This window comes from Ochotona princeps, chromosome 9 (assembly GCF_030435755.1).
Source record: "Ochotona princeps isolate mOchPri1 chromosome 9, mOchPri1.hap1, whole genome shotgun sequence".
Classification (NCBI taxonomy): domain Eukaryota; kingdom Metazoa; phylum Chordata; class Mammalia; order Lagomorpha; family Ochotonidae; genus Ochotona; species Ochotona princeps.
Genome location: NC_080840.1, coordinates 6,610,788 through 6,622,669, shown reverse-complemented (window position 1 = coordinate 6,622,669; position 11,882 = coordinate 6,610,788). Strand labels below are relative to the sequence as shown.

The window sequence follows — 11,882 nt, the reverse complement described above, 5'->3', positions numbered from 1 at the left end:
CCAGGAAAGCCCTTGCTTCAGTAACAGTCATGTTCCCACGTCAGTCCCTCCTCATGACAAATGGACCACAGTTATGACAGGTGTCAGTCACAGGAGAAGCCGAGTTCTTAGAAGGGTTCCCTCGACACCCACTAACTACTGAGTGGATTGCAAGCCAACCCCAAACAGAATGCTAAATATAATTCTAGGACATGTGCATAACTTCAGGGTTTTTACTTGAATATTTGGGATAGAGACACTGGCAGATCTGTTCACACTCCCCACATGGCCATCAACAGCCGGACTTGGGTCAGGCCAGCCAAGAAGCCCAGAATCAATGCAGGTCTCCTACTTGGATGGCAGGGGCACAAGTCCTTGAACCGTCCACCTGCTGTCCTTCCTGGACGCCATCAGCAGCATGCTGGGACAGAAGCAGAGCTGGGATGCAGGCCCTAGGTAACATCTCACCCACAGCACCAAACAGCTGCCCATGGTGTTCTCAGACATGCAGCAGTTGAACACCGCCATGGTTGTCATTCATCATGAGCAAAGGCATGGTCTTGCTGCACACTTTTCTCTAATAAAATATCTATGAAACTAACAGCTTTATCCTTTTACCACTGTCTGTCCAAACTCACGGGGAGTTCAAACATGACTCATCTGAACTGAGACACACTGTTGGGTATGAAGCACATGGTGGATTTCTCATGTAGTTATTTGAGAGGCAGTGATAGAGACAAGGTACCATCCACTGACTCACTCCCCAAACGCCCATAACGGCTCAGACTAGGCAAGGGCCAAAGCTGGGAGCCAGGAATGCAACCAGCTCTGCAATGGGGGTGCCAGGCACCCAGCCACTGGAACCATCACCCATTGCCTCCCAGGGTCTGCATTAGTGCAGAGCTCGAGTCGGGAGCCAGAGCTGCACAGCAAATGCAGGCACCCACAGAGGACAGGGGTGTCTTCACCAGCATCTTAGCCATTCTAGGCACAATGTCACTTTCGCTCACTCCTTTCTATGGGCATGAGACAGGATTCCGTGACATCCAGAAGGTTACCGGTTTCCAGGCACATCCAGCTCCGGAGATACTTGGGATCCTCACATTCTAGGTAAGGGATATTCAACCTGTGGTATACTGGATAGTGACAGTGGATTATATGCAATAGCTTATGAGAGTCAATTACACCTGTCTACTCCCAAATGAGGTCTCTAGAAATGAGCCGGTCACATATGTGGCTGCCACTGTGCTTTCCCTGGACATAGCTGCTCCATTGCACAGAGTATCACTGGTGAGGAGCTGGTGGCAGGAGGCCGCGTAGCCTCCTCAAGGGAAGAGAAGCATCCCTCTGCCTCAGCACCACACACACACACACACACACTCTCTCATCCCTCTGCCTCAGTACCACACACACACACACACACTCTCTCTCTCTCTCTCTTAAGTAGAAGAGGAAGAAGACATGGGCCACTGCAAAGTTACAAATTTATTGGTCTGGAAATAAATACAAATATCTCATTAAGAAACTCCTCTGGAAAGCCTTAACACAGCAGTCTCCGGTCCACACCCAGCCATCCTTGACACGACCCCTCGATCTTTCCGCACAAGGCTAAGGGACCCCTCCCCCGGCCTCCCCGCCAGGTAGTAAGTGGTAAATACACTGAATCACGGCCTCTCTGGCCAGCTGGGAGTTGGACCACTTCCTTCTACCAATTCTAGGGTTCTGAAAATCACCAGGCCCACCCACGTAGCTGACTCAGTGTTCAATTTGGTCTGATGAAACTTCCTAGAAGAAAATCCAAAGTTAGCCAAAATGAAAATCAAAGGGCAGTAGTACGGGAAACCTGACAGCTATGCCAACCTTGCCAGAAGGTCAGGGGTGCTGTGTGCCCCACTCGGCAGAGGAACGTTAGGGGGCCAGGAAGAGGGGAAGGCAGGAGGGTCCCAGGGCTCAGGGTCCTTGCATTTCCTTGGTCACCACTCCCCACTGGAATTTCCATCCTCCACAAGGGCAGAAATTCTACACAAAGTCCCAACGGCAGCGGGACCTGCTTGGCAATGTACAGCAGTCAAGTACAGATTTGACCCCAGAGCCCGAACATCGGAGACCGGATTAAATTCAATCACAGGGTTCCTGAAAAAACAGGCCAGGACCCACTGAAATCACCACAATACAGGATTCTGTCACCACCACTAGGAATCCGCCCCAACCAATGCCCACCCCAAGAATCCCCACCCCCAATCCCAGCCCCTTCCCAGTGGTCCCCGCTGGATTACAATGCTGGATTTCACATCAGGGAATGTCACAAACCCAACTCATGATTTCCCCTCCCAGGAAGAAAAGAGAGAACCCCATCCTGTATGTGGGCTCAGGAGGCCGGGGCTGTGGCTGAGGCGAGCACCAGAACTAAAGCCGTAAAAGCCCCAATGCCAGACAGTGACCCAAACTGTGCCTCTGTAAGACATGGCTTTACTGCCCATTTTCATGTCCCACTTAGGCATGCGCCCCACAGCAAACAGGCTGGATGCCTCAGCACCCGACAGCTTCGAGGGGCGCCGACCCTGAACCTCAGCTTCTTCAAGTTAACTGCGTAGACCTGCTTCTCCAACAGGCTCAGCCCGGGATCAGTTCCACCTGTTTTTGCCTTCCTGCTTTGTGAAACAAAAGCACCTGCCCTCCCGCTTCCCAAGTCAGAACAGGGTTTGCTGCCCAGAAATGGGCAGGGAGGGGTTGACTGGGGTGGGGCTGGGGTGGGCCTGGGTGCAGATGAAGCAGAAAGGCTCCTGACAGAGTCCCTTGGAACTCAGCCCAGGCATGGACCCCAAAGTGCCTGCTGCCCTGTGGTTTTTGTTCTGGGACTTCTGGCAATGCTGAGGGTAGGTGAGGCAGTAGTACTGGGCACTGGCCACTCGCACTGGCAACAGGACACTGATGGTTCCCCCGCTGCCCCTCCCTGGACAGATCCCATCTGTCATGGCCAGAGCTCGTGCTTACAAAATAAGCTTCAGGTTAATACGGAGTTATGTGGGTGGCAGGTGGATGGGTGGAGGGGCGCAGGGAGGGGCTGCCTCCAAGCTCAGAGTCCTGGGTCACACAGGCTGCCTAGCAGGAGACTTCCATGGACTTGGGCCCGGTGCTGTTCCCTGTGGTGCCCGAGTTGGGGGTGATGTCGAGATGGGCTCCCTCACTGGTGTGGGAGCGGCTGCGGGAGCCTTCGCTGGTGTGGGAGCGGCTGCGGGAACCCTCACTGGTGTGGGAGCGGCTGCGGGAACCCTCCAGGGAGGTGACACTGGAGCCGGAGGCCGTGCGGGACCGCATGAGGCGGGTCATGCTGGCAGAGGGCACTGCGGAGACAGAAAAGAAGGTTGACCCCTCTGGATCAGGCAGGGGACCTGGAGCACCTGCCCAGCAGCCATGGTGCGCCCCCCTTGGCTGAGCACGCTCCCTGTCCTGCCTTTACCCTGGGGCAGGGCAGCTGTGGGTTCCCTGTGTCTGCTGACAGGTTGGGGGAGGGACTCTACATGGGAAGGAACCCAGGTGTGGGTCTGAGCCCTGATTGCCACGTGGTTCCCAGATGTGTGAGTGCAGACGTGCACAGGGCCATTAACACAGGGCCATCGTAGATTAGGCTAACCCCTGAGTACAGTAATAGACACAGACTAATGCCCCCCAACTTGTGGGAATGGTCAGGGCTACCCTAGGACAAAAACAGCCCCTGCCACAGAAGCGTGACGGTGGCAGCCACTCGCTGAGCAACGGCCAGGAGAGTCCCTGGCATGCAGAGGTCCTATGCCCAGGTTGGCTCTCTCCCCCGCAGCCGCTCACGCCCTAGGCTTATCCTGGCTGGACCCAACTCCCTTCTTAGGAAGAAGCCAGGGTGGACCTCACATCTCTGGCTCACGTCTTTTCCCTGCACCTGTTTAACCCCAAAGCTGGGAAGCTTTGTTGGCCTCTCCAGGCAATGGCCGTAGGCAGCGCTGTCAGGACAGTGGGGAACTAGCCACCCGGGCCACCATCGTGAGCAGAAGCTCAGTGACTGTTCCTGTTCTATGACTGGCATCTCTTCCGGCTATTCTCCCTCAGGTCTACAGATTTCTCTGGCTTCCTGGAAAAGCTCATTTGCAAGGGAAAGGAGGGTCTTGCTTTGCCGTCCCTTCTCCCGTTCAGAAAACACTCTCAGAGCAGAAACCCAAGCCCACAGCAGATTCAAGGAGCCAGGATCTCCACCCTAAAAGGCCAACCAGGGATGCTGGCCACTTCTCTCCAGGTACCTCCCTTGCTGCACACATCCCACGGGGCCAGCAGCTGCGTGGGCAAGAAGCCCCTGCAGACACAGTGCCCCACTCCCCCCACCCTACCCCACCAAGCTCAAAGAGCCAGCCCAGCCACTCCCCATCTTCTAAGGCAGGTCCTAACAAACTGTTTCATTTCAGCTGCTATTTTAAAACAGGCAAACTCATGTCAGGAAAAAACAAGAGGGCCTGGAAGTTCACTGCATTCCTGGCTGAGCACGGCACACCCACCGCACTGGCAAGCAGCAGGCCAGGAGACTCGGGAACACAGGCTTCCAGGCCAACCAGGACCAACCGTCTGCCTTCGGCATCATCTGTCCAGGTCACAGCACAGCACTTCCCCCACACAGCCCGTGTGCGTCTGAGTCAAAAAACTACAGCCAGGACGCAAGCAGGGGCAGGTTCCTTGATGGTGCACCTGCTCGACCCTCAGTCCCCAAGGCTGTGGCTTAGCAGACATGCTCTGTTGTGAACCTGGGCATTTTCACCACCCACCTAACAAGCTTTTCAGTTGGCAGAGAATTGTCCCAGAGCCCCACTCTGCTCCACACTAGCTTGGCAAGGCCTCAGCTCTGTCATGTGTAAAATGGGGGGTATCACTTACAATCATTGTGACGGTTCCAAGGAAACAAAGGAAGGATTTGTTCTTCTTTCTCCATTACCACCACCACATTCAGCAGCACCACTGCTGGTGGTTTCTTAAGCAAGGAATTGACATGAAAAGGATTTCTATCTTCTCACTGCCTCTCACCTTCTCATTGCTTAAGAGGTCAGTCCTCACCCACACCTCAAAGAATCCCTGGTGTGAGAAAACTTCCATCCCAAAGAAGGGGAAAGACAAACACACTGGTGACAGCTGAGCCCCAGGAGGGAGAGGCATGGCCCTAGCATTGCCGTCTGCCCTCCGCACATCTGTTCTTTGCAGAGAAGCAGAGCTGGCGGCAGAACATTCACTGTTATGAGCTCAGGGCACAGCATTTTTCCACCCCTGTGTCTGCCCCCACTGGAAAAGCCCCTGCTGGAAAGCCCCATACTCACTGTATCCCATGCCCTGCACGAAGTACTTGAAGGCCTCGGCTAGCTTGGCTGGCTGCAAGAGAGGACAAGAGTCAGGGACTAGGGTGAGGAAAGAGCCCAAGGGCCAGACAGGGTCCCCTCCCGGGGAGAGCACGACCTGGGACACAGGCCACCATGTGTTGAGGGGACAAAGCAGAGATGACCAGGAAGGCTGATGGGCAGGATGTGGGCTCTGGAATTTGCTCTGCCTGGAAGGAATAGTTCATGTGCAATGAGCTGCTGGGAGGAACAAGCAGCACAACCTGTCAAGAGGCAATTGTCCTTGCAGGAGGCACAGGAGTAGGTCCCATGTCTGGGGCAGGTGTCTCTGGTGAGACCACTTTAGATTAGGCACTGTGTCCACCTGGGCATTCGGGGACAATGGTGCCGATGTCATACACCTCTCGTGTGTTTTCCTTCCTCTTGACCACCTGCCCTCAAGGCTGGCACCATCTGATGAGCATGGTACAGCTCAAAAGACTTGGAATAGTAAATAACCCACCCAAGGTCCTACAGCTAGCAGGTAAGAAAATGGAGGGTCCTGAAGGTCAGTGGGGGTTACATGTAGGAGGGACCCTGGAGAGGAGGTCAGTAGTTGTAGAGATAACATATCCCATTAAAGGATGTATTTCTGTGTGATCCAACCTCTGCTCTCCCTGGGGGAGGCCCTTTAGCTGTGGTCTTTGGGGCAGAATCATCTAGATCCTCAGTCATGAGACCATGCTGTGTCTACTTGGCAGCTCTTCCAAAGTCTTCTTTAACCCTCACCCAGGTTGGTTTCTGGGGGATCCAGTGAGCACCTTTCCCAGGCTGAACCCTGCCTGCACAATTCTCCGGTGCCACATTCAGGGAAAAGGCAGCAGTGGGCAGAGGCCCCCGCCCCCCAGCAGGAGAGGACAGGGGTGGCCAAAGCCGGGGTGGTACTCACCTGGGAGATCTGCGGGAGGCCGCCACAGTCCGCCATCTAGGAGGAAGAGAAGCAGGTCAGGGCCAAGGGCCTGATGCAAGGCAGCCCAGGAGAACAGACCCTCCTCCCCAAGAGCCTTGGAGACGACACCGCCCTGCTGACACCTGGACTTTGGCCTTGAGACCTCCACAACTGGGACGGACTAGATTCCTTGCATTCTAAGGAGGCTGGTCTGTGGTAATTTGTCTGGAAACCCCCAAAGCATGAACATGTTAAGCAGCCCAAGGCCCAGCACCTTCTAATCTCACCCCATCCTTTGGATGGACACTTGAAAGAAAACATCTACGCAGAGCCCAGTTTGGAACAAGTATCTGACACTCAGCTGGTGCTACTCTAAGGCACTCTCCTCCTACTGGTGCAGGGGGCTCTGAGGGAACCATGAATACACCTGCCCCTGACCCCAGGTCCTCGCAAGTGCCTCCTGGGGGGTACTCCATGGCTGCAGGGGCCTTAGAAAGGTCCCCTTTCTCGTACTGGGTCCTAGGGTCAGGTCTACAAGAATCTCTGGGTTCTGAGCGTGCATTCAGCTGGTCACCAACAAGGCACCAGCAGGTCCTCCTCAAATCCAGCTCCCAGACAATGCTCCAGGTGTTCAGAGAACTTGCTGCAAAGTCCTACTCTTCCACAGCCTGGGGAGATGTCAGCTTGCATCAGGCAAGTACAGCCCCTGTGGGAGGAGCATCCTGACCCCACCCCTGCCAAGTCAGCTCTGATCCTTCCCTCCTCGGAGCCCTGGGACCAGCAATCCTAGACTCCTCTGGTCAGAGCCAGATGGAGTCTCTTATGTCCGTTGCCTGACTACAATGGCTAGTCCCCATGGAGAGAGAGATGATGGCTGGTTGTGCAGTTTCTGCCCGCCAGCTCCACCTTCACCAGCCCAGGGCCATGCTGCAGAATACCTCAGTGTCCCTACAAAAGGACAGATGTCCCCACCCTATCCCTTGTACCTTGAGCAGTGTGGTCTTAGTCGGGTCCAGTTTTGAGTTGCACTCCACCTGGACAAGGACAAAAATATTTGTTAATTTTCTACCTGGAGTCCAGTCCAAGTTAAAATTTTTGCTCACCCCCATGCTACTGTGCACTGTGCCATTCATATAATGGCAACATTCCAACTGTCACAGAAGACAGCCCTTGGGTTTAGGGAGACATCCCAGCCCTCCTATTTGTGGCTATGTCATCTTGGAAAAATTCCTAAACTTCTCTGAGCCTCAGTTTCCCCTTCAATAAAATGGGAAAGATACCATTTTTCAAAGGTTAGCTGAGCAGCTTAGCTAAAGTTCAGACCACGCTGCAGAAGCACCTGCTCTGTGCAGGACCTTTGAGACCCAGCTGGGTCAGATGCTGCAGGTCACATACACCTGTTCTGACAAATGCTTTGTACACAATCATGTCCCCCCATCGTCGCCCCAAGCTGGTTTCCCTCTCCCTATGGTCCATGTCAGAGTGGTGTCCAGCACTGTGTCGAGCACCCATGGGTCATCTGTAATGATCAGAATGCTTAGGGCAGAACCAGCAGCTCCTTGCATGGGGGCCATCTATTGGCTTGGTCCACAAGGAACTCAAAGCCAGCTATGCTGCAGCAAGTGTTGCTACATGGATGTCTGCACGTACCTCTGGGCAGCCCGCTGCACTGCCCCAGGTGTGCGCCCTCTGGGACACACATCAGCTGCCTGGTAACCCCATCCAGTGGCAAGGGAAGTCAGGAAGTCAGGCTCTGTACCTCCACAGCAGTGCACATGGGACACATGGCATGTGCCGAGTCAGAAAGCCCTGCCTGAGACCCATTGCCCAGGTGCCTTGAGCCCCTGCCAGGTGATCAGGCACCCATCAAGCCAAGGACAGCCACCTGATTCCAAAATGGAAGAGGAGGTTCTAGGCCAGGAAGCCAGGAGGCCTCAGGTCTGTAAAATGAGCCAATGGAAGCAGACTGGTGGCGGGAAAAGGCCAAACATCCAGCAAAGGCACGTAACAGGGTAAGAAATTGGTGGTGGACCCTGTGCCCAGGAGCATTTGAATGCCAGCACAGCACCTCAAACATGTCACCTGGTCTGGCAGTGGCTAGGGGTAGGAAAACACCTAACAGAGTTAGACCGGTTGTTGGGCTAGCCATTGGCTGGTCCCTACGTACCACAGCGTCCACAGCTGGGGAGTTGTCTCCAACCACCAGTAAAGCAGGACACCTGTGGGCAGGGAGAGACGAGGGGTGATTGGCACAAGGCTCAGATACCCAAGTCACACATTCCCAGGCCTGCCAGGCTGGGACCAGAGCCCTAAAAATGGATGATGGTTTCCACAGTACCCATTGCTCCAGTTCATTTTCCCAACCCCTTCTGCTTAGTTCTTTGGAGAAAAAGGACTGTGGGTCATACACATCTTAGTATGAATGTCAGCCACATAAGTCCCGTGCCCTGACAGTCTTACTTTAGAACATGGTCTCATGGGAGGGTAAGCAGGGCTCTGCTGACAACCAAGAGGAACATGAGGATGGCACAAACTATAAGGGAAAGGCATGTGCCAAGGACACATGCATCACATGACGTGGTGAACGTGTGGCGCCACAAAGAGACACCACGGTTGCTGGGGGACTCTGCGAGCTAGGTCCACGCTGCCATTCCCTCCCAAATGGAAACAGTGCTCCAAGAATGGGTCCCAGCTTGCTCATTTTTATGCTTTGGGAAGCGATCCTGGGACCTAACACAGCAGGTACTTCATAAACAGTGTCCAAAGTGTGGCCCTCTGCTATGGAAAGGTCACTCCGAGGGACTCAGGGAGAAACTGGGTCAGGCTTGGCAGAGCTCCGTCTCCAGAGAGAATTCTCCCAGGTGCCAGTGACCACAACGCACCACCCAGCAATCACCGAGGGAGGGCCATCCTGCTGCACCCAGAACGGCCTGCATCAGGCATAGGTAAAGGTAAGAGGATGGCTACATGGCCCACACAGGTGGCAGAGGAAAGAAAAGCTACTCACTGCAGGGTAACGGTGTGTGTGCCCGGCATCGGCCGCTCAATCTCCAGGTCCCGCCGGCTGCAACAATACAAGTACTGTTGGCAGCTGCACATCCCCAACCCCATGCTGAGACAGCCACACCCCCACATCCCCAAGTTATGTGGGGTCCCCTGGGGGCCACTTGAGGGCTGTTTCCGGGAGAGTAACACTGGACCATCTCCAGGGAGCCAATCTCATTTTGTCCCAGATGTTTTGTTATCACTCACGCAGCATGTTCACTGCCTGTCCACCTGTCAGAGGCTGCGCGGGGGAGCCCAGCCTCCCCAGCGGTCTCCCTCACTAGCCGTGACGTCTCTGTGGAGCAGCCAGGACCTGGCTCAGACACATCCCCATGGTTCCCCTGCCACAGCCTGGGTGCCCGGATGTCCCCGGCACCCCACGCCCTTGCAGCTGAGGTCTCAGCCTGGCACTCTGCCACTTTCGAGCTGTGTGACCTCGGTGCCTTCACCGCCCTGGCAACCCCTCATGTCATGTTGTGGGCATTCAGGGAGACAGCAGTGCCCTGCTCTGGTCTCCAGGGCTCCCAGTATTGCCCATGAGGCCCGGAGCCTGGGCCAGCTCTCCCACACTGAGACACCAGTGGAAACTGACACTGAACTTTGTTCCAAAGACAAATCAAGTCAGGTTACTGACACTGGAGAAGAGGAAATTCCTAGGAGGCTGACTCCTGAACCCTTCTCAAGGAGAGTGGAAGAGTGAGTGATTTTAGCAGGCTAAGTGAGCCCACTGGAAGATTCACGAAACCCTGGCTGCCAGTCCTGGCCGTGGCTGAGCTCCTGACGCTGTGCCCCACCTCCTTGTCTTTGCAATGACTAACTTGCCTCCCAAGAGCTGGCCTGGATCCTCCCTTCCTTCCAGGGAACCCAGCCACCCACCAACTCGTCTCACACATGGCGTTTTCCTGAAAGTCAGCTACACTCACCCCTTGATTCAGCCTTGGGCCTGGGTCCCATGCACAACTGCCCCCGGTCGGCCTGGATCAGTAGCTCAGGTCCGGCTCCCACCTCCAGGTCTTTCTATCAGGCACCCCGGCCTGTACATTGTACTCATTTCAGCAGCCCTGTGCTCCCTTCCTTCTCAGTGCAGACCCACCGTGGAGCCGAGCAGCAGCACCCACGCGGCTGAGGGCCTCCCCCATACCTGTTGTAGGCGTTGATGAACAGGTGCAGGTTGCCAGGGTTCATGTCATTCACGATGTGCTGGCGGTAGGTGTGCACAACCTCTGCGCTGCTCTGCATTTCTTCCTGCGTGCAGAGAAAGACGCGGGGAGATCCTGACTGCTGTGGCTCTGGCCTGCTCACTGCCCCTTGCCAGCCGGTGCTCAGACACAAGGGAAGGCTAAGGAGGCCCGGTGCACAGGGCGAGCCAGAGAGCCATGCTCCCACATCCTGGTGCACACAGGCAGCCAAGGCTAGGCGGTCAGGGCTGGCCTGAAGGGCTCCCACTGGACAGCTGGGACTCCAGCTCCCTTGCTGCCCCTTGCTGCCCCTTGCTGCTCCTCTCTTGGGGAAATCATTTCTCTTGTTTGACTCCCCATTCTCTCCATTCTCCACATCCCCCTGGGTGGAATTCACCAGAACTGCCACTGAAAAGCCCTTTGCCAAGAGGCAGACAGAGAGAGCAAAAAAGCTGCTTTTCCTGCACAAGAAACAAAATCAACCCAGGTATCAGCAAGCTGCTGCCAAGAGGACACTGTCAGTTGCCACAGAGGGCTGCCCCAGGCCTCAGCACAGCCAGGGTGGCCCTGGCCCAGCCCCCCTTGGGGTGCTTTCTAGTGTGAGCTGGGGCAAGCCCCCAAGTGAGGAGCCAGTTCCGCTTCCACTGGGCTCAGCAGAAGGGCATGCTGCAGTACGCACAAGGGTCTGATGTACCAGGCGCCAGCACAGCGGGATGCGGAGCAAGCCACCACAGCTCCAGCCGCGCCGCGCCGCGTCCACCACGAACACCAACCGGCCAATCACACAAAGGCAAGGGGGCAAGCTAGTGTGAGGAACCCAGCTGTAATCTGACCCGGGGTGCTGGTGAACACCCTGCTGATGACCTGATCTCCAGGGGACCCTGGGTGGCACTGAGACACTCTGTGCTCTACCCGATGCCCTGTCTCCAAGGGAAACAGACATGGGCTCTGAAATCCCCTAAATTTCTGCCCACTTTGGACATGAATAGCTAAGCAGGAAAGAGAAAGAAGACCCGAGTGCCCCCCCAGAAGAGTTGCGCTTGGATCTGAAGGGTATGAACTGATTTGGGAAAGGTACTCGGGAATCTCATGGTGAGACCGCCACAGCACCCCAGAGGGCCTTGACAGCTGGTGCAAAGCTGTGGAGGAGGACAGGGAGCTTTGAGACAGATGTGGAAAAGCCGGGGCTAGATGGGGCAGAGACCGGCGTGAGTGGTCAGCAGCTGGGAGCAGCCGTCATGGGTTCGTGTCTCAAGTCCCATGAGTACCTGACTCCAGGGCCGTAGTTCCAGAATGGTGAGTGACCCGTCTTTGGAGATCTAAGCCAAGGCTGGGAACCTTTCCCTGCCAGGGACTACTGAGATACTTAGGACGTCACTCACAGGCCATGCAAGGCTATCAGCT

At 55.5% G+C, this 11,882-nt stretch overlaps 1 protein-coding gene across 1 annotated transcript in view; it reads right to left on the bottom strand.

Annotated features, from left to right (window-relative positions):
* Positions 1–1,446: 1,446 nt before the first annotated feature.
* NDRG1 (N-myc downstream regulated 1) overlaps positions 1,447–11,882 on the bottom strand; it is a 40,445-nt gene continuing 30,009 nt past the window's right edge. Inside the window, exons 10-16 of the mRNA XM_058668457.1 lie at positions 10,442–10,545; positions 9,263–9,319; positions 8,423–8,474; positions 7,242–7,289; positions 6,256–6,291; positions 5,310–5,361; positions 1,447–3,323 (exon numbers count right to left, since the gene is read on the bottom strand). Coding sequence (XP_058524440.1) covers positions 3,082–3,323; positions 5,310–5,361; positions 6,256–6,291; positions 7,242–7,289; positions 8,423–8,474; positions 9,263–9,319; positions 10,442–10,545 — 591 coding nt within the window. The 3' untranslated portion in view covers positions 1,447–3,081. The remainder of the gene's footprint in view (positions 3,324–5,309; positions 5,362–6,255; positions 6,292–7,241; positions 7,290–8,422; positions 8,475–9,262; positions 9,320–10,441; positions 10,546–11,882) is intronic.